Source organism: Oncorhynchus keta, unplaced genomic scaffold, assembly GCF_023373465.1.
Source record: "Oncorhynchus keta strain PuntledgeMale-10-30-2019 unplaced genomic scaffold, Oket_V2 Un_scaffold_15365_pilon_pilon, whole genome shotgun sequence".
NCBI classification, from domain to species: Eukaryota; Metazoa; Chordata; class Actinopteri; order Salmoniformes; family Salmonidae; genus Oncorhynchus; species Oncorhynchus keta.
In genome coordinates this window covers 389,870-404,010 of record NW_026290799.1, presented here as the reverse complement: position 1 = coordinate 404,010, position 14,141 = coordinate 389,870, and the positions used below count along the sequence as shown (strand labels likewise).

General features: G+C 45.5%; 1 protein-coding gene and 1 long non-coding RNA gene across 3 annotated transcripts in view; both read left to right on the top strand.

Annotated features, from left to right (window-relative positions):
* Positions 1-356: 356 nt before the first annotated feature.
* Positions 357-3,047, top strand: LOC127927578 (uncharacterized). Of its 2 annotated transcripts, none has more exons than XR_008128055.1 (3): positions 357-581; positions 1,930-2,117; positions 2,855-3,047. It is a non-coding gene; the product is annotated as an uncharacterized LOC127927578 (long non-coding RNA). The 2 variants fall into 2 exon arrangements; XR_008128054.1 differs by lacking the exon at positions 357-581 and adding an exon at positions 1,151-1,248.
* Positions 3,048-3,952: 905 nt separating this feature from the next.
* adcy9 (adenylate cyclase 9) overlaps positions 3,953-14,141 on the top strand; it is a 79,306-nt gene continuing 69,117 nt past the window's right edge. The window contains exons 1-5 of the mRNA XM_052514212.1: positions 3,953-7,494; positions 8,240-8,374; positions 8,458-8,487; positions 8,814-9,078; positions 12,293-12,580. Coding sequence (XP_052370172.1) covers positions 6,277-7,494; positions 8,240-8,374; positions 8,458-8,487; positions 8,814-9,078; positions 12,293-12,580 — 1,936 coding nt within the window. The 5' untranslated portion in view covers positions 3,953-6,276. The remainder of the gene's footprint in view (positions 7,495-8,239; positions 8,375-8,457; positions 8,488-8,813; positions 9,079-12,292; positions 12,581-14,141) is intronic.

Below are 14,141 nucleotides of genomic sequence, written 5' to 3'. Positions count from 1 at the left end.
TCACTGGGGCCAAGCTTCCTGCCATCCAGGACCTATATAATAGGCTGTGTCAGAGGAAAGCTCATCAAATTGTCAGAGACTCCAGTCACTCAAGTCATAGACTGCTTTCTCTGCTACCGCACGACAAGTGGTACCGAAGCGCCAAGTCTAGGCTCCTTAACAGCTTCTACCCCCAAGCCATAGACTGCTGAAAAATTAATCAAATGGCCACCGGACTATTATATTGACCCCCCAGTCCTTTATTTGTTCTGTACACTGCTGCTACTCGCTGTTTATTATCTATGCATAGTCACTTCACCCCTACCTATATGTACAAATGACCTCAAACATGTACCCCCGCACACTGACTCGGTGCCCCCTGTATAAAGCCTCGTTATTGTGTTACTTTTTATTACTTTTTACTTTAGTTAATTTGGTCAATATTTTCTTAACTCTTCTTGAACTGCACTGTTGGTTAAGGGCTTGTCAGTAAGCATTTCACGGTAAGGTCTACACTGTTGGTTAAGGGCTTGTAAGTAAGCATTTCACGGTAAGGTCTACACTGTTGGTTAAGGGCTTGTAAGTAAGCATTTCACGGTAAGGTCTACACTGTTGGTTAAGGGCTTGTAAGTAAAGCATTTCACGGTAAGGTCTACACTGTTGGTTAAGGGCTTGTAAGTAAGCATTTCACGGTAGGTCTACACTGTTGGTTAAGGGCTTGTAAGTAAGCATTTCACGGTAAGGTCTACACTGTTGGTTAAGGGCTTGTAAGTAAGCATTTCACGGTAAGGTCTACACTGTTGGTTAAGGGCTTGTAAGTAAGCATTTCACGGTAAGGTCTACACTGTTGGTTAAGGGCTTGTCAGTAAGCATTTCACGGTAAGGTCTACACCTGTTGGTTAAGGGCTTGTCAGTAAGCATTTCACGGTAAGGTCTACACCTGTTGGTTAAGGGCTTGTAAGTAAGCATTTCACGGTAAGGTACTACACCTGTTGGTTAAGGGCTTGTCAGTAAGCATTTCACGGTAAGGTACAACACCTGTTGGTTAAGGGCTTGTAAGTAAGCATTTCACGGTAAGGTACTACACCTGTTGGTTAAGGGCTTGTCAGTAAGCATTTCACGGTAAGGTACTACACTGTTGGTTAAGGGCTTGTAAGTAAGCATTTCACGGTAAGGTCTACACTGTTGGTTAAGGGCTTGTCAGTAAGCATTTCACGGTAAGGTCTACACTGTTGGTTAAGGGCTTGTAAGTAAGCATTTCACGGTAAGGTCTACACTGTTGGTTAAGGGCTTGTAAAGTAAGCATTTCACGGTAAGGTCTACACTGTTGGTTAAGGGCTTGTAAGTAAGCATTTCACGGTAAGGTCTACACTGTTGGTTAAGGGCTTGTCAGTAAGCATTTCACGGTAAGGTCTACACTGTTGGTTAAGGGCTTGTCAGTAAGCATTTCACGGTAAGGTCTACACTGTTGGTTAAGGGCTTGTCAGTAAGCATTTCACGGTAAGGTCTACACCTGTTGGTTAAGGGCTTGTCAGTAAGCATTTCACGGTTACACTGTTGGTTAAGGGCTTGTAAGTAACATTTCACGTTGGTCTACACTGTTGGTTAAGGGCTTGTAAAAGCATTTCACGGTAAGGTCTACACTGTTGGTTAAGGTTAATTTCACGGGGCTTGGTTAAGGGCTTGTAAAGCATTTCACGGTAAGGTCTACACTGTTGGTTAAGGGCTTGTCAGTAAGCATTTCACGGTAAGGTCTACACTGTTGGTTAAGGGCTTGTTAAGGGTTGTCAGTAAGCATTTCACGGTAAGGTCTACACTGTTGGTTAAGGGCTTGTCAGTAAGCATTTCACGGTAAGGTCTACACTGTTGGTTAAGGGCTTGTCAGTAAGCATTTCACGGTAAGGTCTACACTGTTGGTTAAGGGCTTGTCAGTAGGCATTTCACAGTAAGGTCTACACTGTTGGTTAAGGGCTTGTAAGTAAGCATTTCACGGTAAGGTCTACACTGTTGGTTAAGGGCTTGTAAGTAAGCATTTCACGGTAAGGTCTACACTGTTGGTTAAGGGCTTGTAAGTAAGCATTTCACGGTAAGGTCTACACTGTTGGTTAAGGGCTTGTAAGTAAGCATTTCACGGTAAGGTCTACACTGTTGGTTAAGGGCTTGTCAGTAAGCATTTCACGGTAAGGTACAACACATGTTGGTTAAGGGCTTGTCAGTAAGCATTTCACGGTAAGGTACAACACCTGTTGGTTAAGGGCTTGTCAGTAAGCATTTCACGGTAAGGTACAACACCTGTTGGTTAAGGGCTTGTCAGTAAGCATTTCACGGTAAGGTACAACACCTGTTGGTTAAGGGCTTGTCAGTAAGCATTTCACGGTAAGGTACAACACCTGTTGGTTAAGGGCTTGTCAGTAAGCATTTCACGGTAAGGTACAACACCTGTTGGTTAAGGGCTTGTCAGTAAGCATTTCACGGTAAGGTACAACACCTGTTGGTTAAGGGCTTGTAAGTAAGCATTTCACGGTAAGGTCAACACCTGTTGGTTAAGGGCTTGTCAGTAAGCATTTCACGGTAAGGTACAACACCTGTTGGTTAAGGGCTTGTCAGTAAGCATTTCACGGTAAGGTCAACACCTGTTGGTTAAGGGCTTGGTTAAGGGCTTGTCAGTAAGCATTTCACGGTAAGGTACAACACCTGTTGGTTAAGGGCTTGTCAGTAAGCATTTCACGGTAAGGTCTACACTGTTGGTTAAGGGCTTGTCAGTAAGCATTTCACGGTAAGGTCTACACTGTTGGTTAAGGGCTTGTCAGTAAGCATTTCACGGTAAGGTCTACACTGTTGGTTAAGGGCTTGTCAGTAAGCATTTCACGGTAAGGTCTACACTGTTGGTTAAGGGCTTGTAAGTAAGCATTTCACGGTAAGGTCTACACTGTTGGTTAAGGGCTTGTAAGTAAGCATTTCACGGTAAGGTCTACACTGTTGGTTAAGGGCTTGTCAGTAAGCATTTCACGGTAAGGTCTACACTGTTCTATTAGACGCGTGTGACAAATAAAGTTTCATTTGATTTTGTTGGTCCCCACAAGGTCAAATGCTATATCTAGGGGGTTTAGGGTTTAGGTTAGAATTAGGGGTAGGGTTAGAAATATGTTTAGGGTTCGGAGCTAGGGTTAGTTTTAAGGTTAGGGTTAGGTTTACGATTAAGGTTAGGTTTTTGGGTTAAGGTTGGGGTTACGGTTAGGGGTTAAGGAAAATTGGATTTTGAATGGGACTGAATTGTATGTCCCCAAAAGGTTAGCTGCGCATAACTGTGTGTGTGTGTGTGTGTGTGTGTGTGTGTGTGTGTGTGTGTGTGTGTGTGTGTGTGTGTGTGTGTGTGTGTGTGTGTGTGTGTGTGTGTGTGTGTGTGTGTGTGTTTGGCAACTTTCATCTAGCGGAAGAGGCTAGCCATTTTTATTGGACTCAAAGAGTAGATATTATACTTCCTTCAAAGTAGACGTGTCACACAAAGATCTGTCTGTGAATATAGAAACTAGATCAGTGTTCTCTTCAGGGCAATTATAGGTGTGCATACCTTATCTACTAGATTAGGGTAGGTCTTTTTTATGCACCTTCAATCAATGATATCACTGACTGTTGGAATTATGGGCACAACCCTGTTAGCGTGGGCATAGGTCTATGTGTAACAGCTGTGTAACAATGAACAGGAATGTAATGTAAAAACACTGAAATATATTGGTATCTGTACACCTAACGTGCTGGTCTGTTTGTGTCATGCGGTGGGTGATGTCATTTGGAAAGAAAACTGCCTATGCGTACAATGCGTAAAATAGGCCTATTACTTTGGACTTCTAGTCTACCTATTTAAATGTTTTACAATCTGAAATAGTTATACTCTCACTCTCATTCAATACGTGCTCGTCCATAGCCACACAATACATTTCTGCGTGCGCGCTCCCATCATCAGCCACCATACCCCCCTCTGCTGTATTTTCAGACCGGAGCTACTGAAGCTCGATGCTCATACCACCGAGTCGCTCCGCTTTGGACACCCACCCTTCTCCACCGCACCGCCGCCTCAGCTGGCGGAGAATTTCCGTCTGGGTACAAGGAAGATGGTGGGAGTGACGGGAGCTGCCTTGTCTTCCCCTGGATAAATCGGGGAAACACATAAAAACGTGTTTTTATTAGCCTACCCGGACCCGGGCAATAGGGAGGTAACCTTAACCGTCACCGAACCTTTCGAACGGAAGAGGACGCGAACGCAACAAGGAGTGGACTCTCTCGGGCTATGCTTCTTCTGGGCACATGCATGCAGGCAGCATAATCTCGAGCTATCCAGACTTGAGGAATTTATGGAACAGACAGCCAGCACATTTCGCGAACTATGTCTTATTCGTTGGTAATTGAATAAAGGGAAGCAGGATCAAGGATATATTGTTTCTTCCTCATGGGAATTCGGTATTCCTTTGGGGAAAGCAAAGAGGAGGAAATTCACAGAATCTCTCCATGCACTCCATAGTTATTCACTACTCCACGCGTTTACAGTCCTGGCTACTTGTGTAGCCTATGACGAAGGAACCACGGCCTGGGAAAAAGTTTCTAGGCTTTGGATACAGAAGGGAGCACAGTAGTGACGTTTCTGGATACGTTTTTGCTTCAATTTTAAACTGCAGTTTTTGTTTTTAAAAGCCTGTCCTGTTCATTGGATAGGCCTATCCTATGGAAAATGTGAATATTCGATAGGAATATTTAGTAGACATAAGTTGAAAGTTTTGTATTTCGTTCTATATATTTAATAGACTATTCATACAAGGGTGGGTGTTTCTCATAGCTTTCTGTTTTGCCAACTCTTACCAACAAGTTTGTTCAAGACTCCAGCCTTGTAAAAGGAGTTGGCTTATATCAGCTCAGCTGTCATATTTTGGGTAGTTATCTCTCGATTTAAAATCGCTTTTCAATGTCTCATAATCACTGTATCTGTACAGTCCCTGTCGTCTTGGAAGTGGGGATATTACCGATGTAGAGATCCGTAGAGGGAGGTCAGGAAAGGACGGGGCTGGAGCTTGGGAATAGGCCCGGCTGTGGAAGAACTACAGACTGGGTATGGGGGGACAGCTAGACCGCTAAACGGACGCTGCCTGCCTGGCTGCTGGTTTTGGGTGGTCGTGAACCAACCGACCCACCCACCTACCCGACCCGACAGCCAAAGCCTAACTCTTCAGCTTGGCTAGTATAACACGAAAGAATTCACCCACACTAGGGCTTTGAAATAGTCCGAAAGGGAAAGGAGGACATGCTATACGAGTTTATGCTATGAATGTTAGCCTATTATTTTCAACTGTTGACTCATATAACTAAAACGGAAAGAGGATAACGCTTGTTTTTTTTCCAAGGGAAAGGAACTTTAAAGTGACTTGTTTTGGAGCGGGTGCTCCGATAAGATAAGAAGGGACAGAAGCTGTAACTTTGTCGCAATGTTCTAGCCATGTGTAGCTTGTTATTGGAATGAGTGGGACAACAATCTACTGTGTATAGCCTACAACTCCTAAACAAGACACACACAATATGGGTCGTTTTGGACTTGGAAACATTATATAAATAATGTTCTCTTTTCGGATTGTGTGTGTATTAAAATGTAATAATAACATGGGGACATTATTTTGATCATCAGTGAAGAAGACACGTGAGGACTTCTTGAGAGCGAGGCTCGAGCTGTCACTGGCGGCTGTCAAAACACTGCGCGTGGTGTGGAATAAAAAGTGAATATTTGAACAACTGATCCCAGATTGGCTTTTTAAACCTGATAAAAATCGTAATGTGATAAACAACGTAATATCGGGGAAGGATGTATAAAGAAGGGGAGAGGAAAGACGAAAGGACTTTCAATTATTTCAACTGCCAGATGAGAGCGAGCAGAGCAGCACACGAGTACAAAGTGGACAGCGAGGGCTTCCAAAGGCAAGGGACGAATTAATGGAATGTGAGTGCTGACGTAATACAGAGGTCGGGATAATGAACTACTCAAGAGCCTGGAACGGTCCTTTTTATATGAGTGAGTAGGCCTAGTTGGCTACATTCGTGCGTAGCCTAGTAGAAATACGTATTTTCTGTACACACGATATATCAAGTCGTGATTACAACCATCACCTTTCTTGCCTCTCTTTTTTGCTCACTCTCCTGTCTAGTCTTCCTCTGCCAGATGTTTCACTTAGTACTGTTACCTCATTGCCCGCGCACCGTCCGCCATCATTGATCAGATATTAGTATTTCCCCCTTCACGTCACTCCAGCCATCATAATGGCCTTGCAGCCGCTGCAACACCGGCAGCAGCAGCTTCTCCCACATGCCACGGAGGTTAGCTGCGCCTCAAGCAGTGACGGCGCCGTGACTGTGCGGATTATAGACAACACTAAGCACACACAGCACGCGCCGTCGCCACAGCATCGACAATATCATGACTCTCCCCCAACCCCAACGACAAGGGACAGCAATACCAGAGGAGGAGGGAGTGGAGTAGGTGGGTCTACCACTACCGCCAAAGGAGATCCCTCCAAACCCTGCACCAAATACAGCATCTCCTCCAGCTGTAGTTCAGGGGAGTCGGGAGTTCGGAGGGCTGTTATGAATAAGTTACACAGCCAGCAGAAGACTCTGCCCCAGTTGTTTGAGAGGTCCGCTGCCCAGTGGTGGGACCCCAAGTTTGATTCGCCGATACTCGAAGAGGCGTGCCGCGAGAGGTGCTTCCCGCAGACTCAACGCCGCTTCCGCTATGTTCTGTCATACATGGCCTCTGCCTCGCTCCTTTGGGGCGTGTATTTCGGGGTCAACCACGACCGCTGTGACCCAGCGACCTTCCTCGCCCCGACCGCCTCCTTCCTCCTTTTCCTGCTCATCCTCTTCCTCTTTACCTTGACAAGGCCCTATGCTCACCTGTACAACCAGGCCTCGCTGCTCCTCATTGTGACCACATTCGCCATCACTCTGGCTCCTCAGATCCAGACAGGAGGCTTTGTCTACCTGGAGAGAACCAGGGATGGCAACCGGACATTCCCTCGCACCCCAGGTGGAGTGGGCCCTACTCGGGCTCCCTGCATCTCCCCAGTGGGCACCTTCTCTCTGTGTATGGAGGTCCTGCTACTACTCTACAGTGTTCTCCATGTGAGGCTATATGCTTCAGTTTTACTGGGGCTCCTGTATTCAGTACTATTTGAAGCCTTAGAGTGGCTGCCCCTGCTCCAGGGGAGAGATGGCAGTGGAGGAAATTATGGGGGGAATAGGTGGGGCGAGGCTGGGGTTGGAGGTGCAGAAGGGTCCCTAGGTTCTGGATCTAGTCCTGGAGGTCTTGGTTCTTCTAGCTTGGAATGGGACACCCTCCGCTGGCTGTGCCCGGCTAAGGCCCTCCTCCACCTGTGTGCCCACGCCATCGGCATCCACCTCTTCATCATGTCCGAAGTGCGATCCCGCTCCACCTTCCTCAAGGTGGGCCAGGCCATCATGCACGGCAAGGACCTGGAGGTAATTATTATTTATATGTCAATCAAAACATTGACACATTTGATCATCGAGAGACAGATAGATGATTTCATTTCATCATCATGTTCATCAAACAATCAAATAACATGAAATAGATCACAAATGGTTACATTCTTGATGTTCTCGAAACCAGTTGTTACCTGTCTTTGTGAATACGTTCCAGGTGGGGAAGGAAACCAGTTGTTACCTGTCTTTGTGAATACGTTCCAGGTGGAGAAGGAAACCAGTTGTTACCTGTCTTTGTGAATACGTTCCAGGTAGAGAAGGAAACTAGTTGTTACCTGTCTTTGTGAATACGTTCCAGGTAGAGAAGGAAACCAGTTGTTACCTGTCTTTGTGAATACGTTCCAGGTGGAGAAGGAAACCAGTTGTTACCTGTCTTTGTGAATACGTTCCAGGTGGAGAAGGAAACCAGTTGTTACCTGTCTTTGTGAATACGTTCCAGGTGGAGAAGGAAACCAGTTGTTACCTGTCTTTGTGAATACGTTCCAGGTGGAGAAGGAAACCAGTTGTTACCTGTCTTTGTGAATACGTTCCAGGTGGAGAAGGAAACCAGTTGTTACCTGTCTTTGTGAATACGTTCCAGGTAGAGAAGGAAACCAGTTGTTACCTGTCTTTGTGAATACGTTCCAGGTGGAGAAGGAAACCAGTTGTTACCTGTCTTTGTGAATACGTTCCAGGTGGAGAAGGAAACCAGTTGTTACCTGTCTTTGTGAATACGTTCCAGGTGGAGAAAGCGTTGAAGGAACGCATGATCCACTCTGTCATGCCGAGGAGGGTCGCCGATGAACTGATGAAGCAGGGGGACGAGGAGATGGAGGGGAACGCAGGGAAGAGATACTCTGCCGGGGCTTGTTCGGCTGTGTCCACGGTCGGAGGTCCTGGGGTGCTTCTTCGATCGCGGCGAGCCCTAAGAACCATCCCCATCATCATAGTCATCTTAAGAGGAAGAAGACTTCGATCCCCAGAGGCCAGGTAAGAGGAGCAGTGGTTGATTTTAAAACACCATTGGCGTTTTAAAATCATGCGTAAAAACTCACCCGTTTAGCTTAGCCTTTTAGTCATTGTTTTATGCTATTTTATTCCTCCTTCATTGCTTCATGTGTGGTCTGCTTTTATTTATTTTATTATCCAAATCAATCAAATGTATTTTATTAAGCCTTTTTACATCAGCAGTTGTCACAAAGTTCTTTACGGTAACCGGCCTAGACCCAGAAGAACAAAAGCTTATAGATTTACTGCAAAGTGTGTTAAAATTTTAATAACACTTTAAATAAAGTTTGATGTAATTTGATCATCAGATCATCTTCAGGCCATTCAACATGAAGCGGATGGAGCCTGTTTCTATCCTCTTTGCGGATATCGTCGGCTTCACCAAAATGTCTGCCAACAAGTCCGCCCATGCCTTGGTGGGGCTCCTCAATGACCTCTTCGGCCGTTTCGACCAGCTGTGTGAGCTGACGCGCTGTGAGAAGATCAGTACACTGGGAGACTGTTACTACTGCGTGGCGGGATGTCCCGAGCCACGCCCTGACCACGCGTACTGCTGTGTCGAGATGGGACTAGGTATGATCCAATGGGATAAAGATGGGTAGATAGCATTCTGTTAATTGCTCCTGCAACTTTATTGTGCAATGTCTGTCATTTTATTTTTGTACTTTATTTATAGGTTTTCAGATATGAGAACAGAAAAACAGTACAACGCCAACCCCTCATTCCCCAATCCACCCCTCCCTCCACCCCTCTCTCCCACCCACCAAGGCATCATACAAGGATAACATAGAAACATAAATTAAACAGGGCAGAAACATAAACAGTAATAGGAATAAAAACAATGGAGAAAATAATATTACCGGTAGTTGAATCTTATCAGCACAATATGGCCACTAGAACAGACATGACTGCTTACCAAAATATGCAAATGACACAAAGTAAAAGACAGGCTCTCCAGTCCTTAATGGGGACCAGGTAAAGACAAACTTTTGTCAGGCCCCACGGACTGTGTACCCGTCCTCCAAAGGCAGAGATGACACCACCTCCTTAACCCACTGCATAAAGGAGGTTGACTCTGCCTACTTCCAGTGAAGAGAACAAGACTTATGGTCAACCCTCAGAGTATCAAATGAGACAAAGGTGTTATCAACAAATAGGTCACAAAAAAACAGCAGACTGTTCCTATGCCAGAACTGGAATGCCGTGTCACTCTGTGACGCTGGGAAGAGATGATCATGGAGAGAAGCAGCTTGCTTGTTTAAGGATAAAGGGATTTTGAGAATTGAGACCTAGACTGTAACTCCAGGATGGCCCAAGTCCCTTTTTTCCAAATGTAGAAACCCAACAAACACATTTAGATATATTTGCTGACCAGTAGTAGTGTAAAAAGAATTGGGAATGCCCCACCCACCTGCAGCCTTAGGTCTCTCTAGATAGACCTTTCTCATTTGTGGATTTGACTTATTCCAAATGAATTTAAATTGTAGCTGTCTAGTTGTTTGAGTATCGACTTTGGCAAAACAATGGGGATCATTTGTAATAAGTACAAAAACATAGATAGTACAGTCATCTTAACAGAATGAATGCGACCTGCTAGTGAAATGGGAAGAGACGACCACGGTATGAAATCCTGCTTAGTTCTCTCCAGAGGTGCACAGAAGTTATGTTTCAACAGAGCCTTAAATGAGCGTGTGACCTTCAACCCCAAATAAGTACAGACCTGATGCTCCACCTTAAATAGGAAGTTGGCATACCCAATACCTTCTGCTAACTGATTCATGGGGAGGAGCACACTTTATGTTAGGTTTAATTCATAACTAGAGAATGTCCCAAAACCTTGTAGCATGTCCAAGAGATAGGGTATAGACTCCACAGTGATGCCTAATATAGTTAAGGTTATTCTAGGTTATTATATCTCCTCAGGAAATGTGTTTTATCTCTCACTTCGAATAAGAGCATTCAGGAATATAACAAGTTATTACACATTTACAGACAACACGTGTGTAGTAGACTGTATGCTCACTGCATATACACATACATCACATTGAACAGCAGGAAATATTGCAGACTGTGACTTTCATCCCATTGGGTGATGATATAATACCTAAAGCACATCACGGCCATTTTCATGAAGCATCTCAGAGCAGGACTGCTGATCCACCATCGGGTACAGACTCCACAGGGTTAGAGATGTGTAAAAGAATGAAGCATCTCAGAGCAGGACTGCTGATCCACCATCGGGTACAGACTCCACAGGGTTAGAGATGTGTAAAAGAATGAAGCATCTCAGAGCAGGACTGCTGATCCACCATCGGGTACAGACTCCACAGGGTTAGAGATGTGTAAAAGAAGATAGTCTGCATATCAGGACACCTTGTGAGTTATGTCGCCCCTTAATCCCCTCCTCGCCGCGTAGGGCGATAGCAAGAGGCTCAGTAGCCATATCAAATAGGAAAGGGGATAAACAGCAACCCCGCTGGCCCCCGCGTGGAGAGGGAAGTAGCTGGAGGTAACATTGTTGGTGCGAACAGACGCCACGGGGGACCAGTACAAACTCTTCATCCAGGAAAGGAATGACGGGACAAACCCAAATCTCTCTAGTACCGTAAATAGATATTCCCACTCAACCCGGTCGAAAGCCTTCTCAGCATCAAGAGAGCTGACGACCTCTGGTTGTGGAGTTGAGTGGGCAGCATGAAGAACATTACATAGCCGGCGCATATTATAGAAAGATTGTCCACCTGAGATAAATCCGGTTTAGTCAGAGTTAATTATATTAGGCATCACTGTCTCTGAACGGCACGAGAGGACCTTAGTGACAATGTTATCATCGCAGCACAAAATGCTTAAAGGGCGGAATGAGCCACAGTCCAGGGGATTCTTGTCCTTCTTAAGCAAAACCAAAATAGTTGCCTGGGTAAGTGTCAGGGGCAGTTTCTGACGAGAAAGGATTTCATTGTACATTAAGCTGAGGATAGGGGATAGTTTAGAGGAGAATGCTTTATAAAATTCAATAGGGAAGCCATCAAGCCCATCATGCTTTACTGCTCTGCATGAACTGGATTGCCAGAGGAGCTTCATCATCACTTATTGAGGCATCCATGTTAGTTTGCTCATCTGAATTGAGACATGGGATGTCCATATTGTCTAGAAAAGCGTGCAAACAATATGTGTCAGGAAGAGCCTCTGACGAGTAAAGAGCAGAGTATAATTGCTTAAATTGATTGTTGATTTCTTTGGGATTGGTAGAAGTTAAATGGGCTGCAACACAGATTTCAGGTCGAAGCTGGTGAGATAACAACTTGCCAGCTTTCTCTCCGTGTTCATAAAATGTCTGCCTCGACTTAAACAGATGCTGTTCCGTTTGTTTCGTGGAAAGATTGTCAAATTCCGATTGGTGTAGCAGTCTCTCTTTGTAGAGTTCAAGCGTTGGAGAAGAGGCATATCTGTTGTCCACATCTAGAATGAGTTGAGATAGCTCTGATAAGCATTTAGTGCGCTGGTCTGAAGGTCTTTTGAAGCTGGGCTTCTTGACCTTTGGGTCAAAATGTTTTCCAATCAAACTATGGGAGCAATCAGCAGTGTGTGGGTGGGTACAGTATCTGTCTTTCTCCAGTTGGCTTATTATACCCTGCACCTGTTACTAGTTACTGGATGTGTGCTCACTGCGTTCTGTCTGACCTGTGTGTGTTTGTGTTTCAGGGGTGATTGGGATCCGAGCAGTTTCACTACAAGGAAAACGGGTCAGTAAAGTCTTCTCCTGCTTCTTCTTCTACTGTGAAACTAGGTATGATCGTGGCCATTGAGCAGTTCTGCCAGGAGACGTGTGAGACGGTGGACATGAGGGTGGGGGTCCACACCGGCACGGTCCTCTGTGGGATCCTGGGGATGAAGCGGTTCAAGTTCGACGTGTGGTCCAACGACGTCAACCTGGCCAACCTCATGGAACAATTGGGCGTCGCCGGGAAGGTTCACCTATCAGAGGCCACCGCCGGGTTTCTGGATGATCGGTACCAGCAGGAGGACGGGCGGGTGTTGGAGAGGGCGACGCAGGGCCTGATGGAGAAACTGAAGGGTAGGTTTTATTTGATTTTGTTCTGTGTCCCCCTTTTCAGTACAAACATACTGATGTCAGGCAGGATGCAGGAACACCGGCCATCGCCATCTGCGCCCATTCCACATGATGGAGATATTTCCATAGTTATTACTTCCAATGTTGTTTTGAACAGTGTTTGAACGTTCGCTAAGATTATATTTGGTTGTGATCTTTGCAAAATGCCTTGTACACAGCAGTTGTTAGCTAGAATGCTAACGCTCATTGACGTAGGCGGTGAGCAAAGCTGGCCAATAAGTCATTTTTCTGGGTGAAGTTGACATTTAAAAAAAAAAGTATAATGCAGTTGATTTGCGATGATGACACAAACTTCATATTAATAAGCAGGACATTCATACAAGTCCTTACAATCCAATTATAATCCTAAAGTAGTGTGGAAGGCGCTCATAAGCAACATGTACATAGTCTTTTTGTGCTTCCGGTCTATGAGAACTCACTCGTGTTCTGCAACCAAGTTGTGTGCATTGCCCTCGTGTGCGGCAATGTTTGTAAACACCGAAAGGAGTCTATTTTGGTTCTACCTTGATTACTCATAATAACTGGGTGTTTTGATTCTATGTTGTTTGGTTGATTGTAACAATGAGGCGTGTTATGTACATCCCAAACGTTCTAAAACTGCTGCTTGGTAAGTATAACTTTCAATGAAAATAGAAGGTTACTCTAGGTTATATCTCCTTAGGAAATGTGTTTTTTACCTCTCACTTCGAATAAGAGCATTCAGGAATATAACGTTATTACACATTTACAGACAACACGTGTGTAGTAGACTGTACGCTCACTGAATATACACATACATCACATTGAACAGCAGGAAATATTGCAGACTGTGACTTTCATCCCATTGGGTGATGATATAATACCTAAAGCACATCACGGCCATTTTCATGAAGCATCTCAGAGCAGGACTGCTGATCCACCATCGGTTTGACCTTTTAAATCATATTTGAAAAAGATGACATGGACAGTGAGGACCTGATCCCAGATCAGCACTTCTACTCTGAGGCTTTATGAATATGGACCATGCAGGTTATCAGGTTTGCACAGGGCCATACGGGGTCATACGGGGCCATACAGGGCCATACAGGGCCATACAGGGTCATACGGGGCATACAGGGTCATACGGGGCCATACAGGGTCATACGGGGCCATACAGGGCCATACGGGGTCATACAGGGTCATACGGGGCCATACAGGGTCATACGGGGCCATACAGGGCCATACGGGGTCATACAGGGTCATACGGGGCCATACAGGGTCATACGGGGCCATACAGGGTCATACGGGGTCATACAGGGTCATACGGGGCCATACAGGGCCATACGGGGCCATACAGGGTCATACAGGGCCATACGGGGCCATACAGGGTCATACGGGGCCATACAGGGCCATACGGGGCCATACAGGGTCATACGGGGCCATACGGGGTCATACAGGGCCATACGGGGCCATACAGGGTCATACGGGGCCATACAGGGTCATACGGGGTCATACAGGGCCATACAGGGCCATACAGGGTCATACG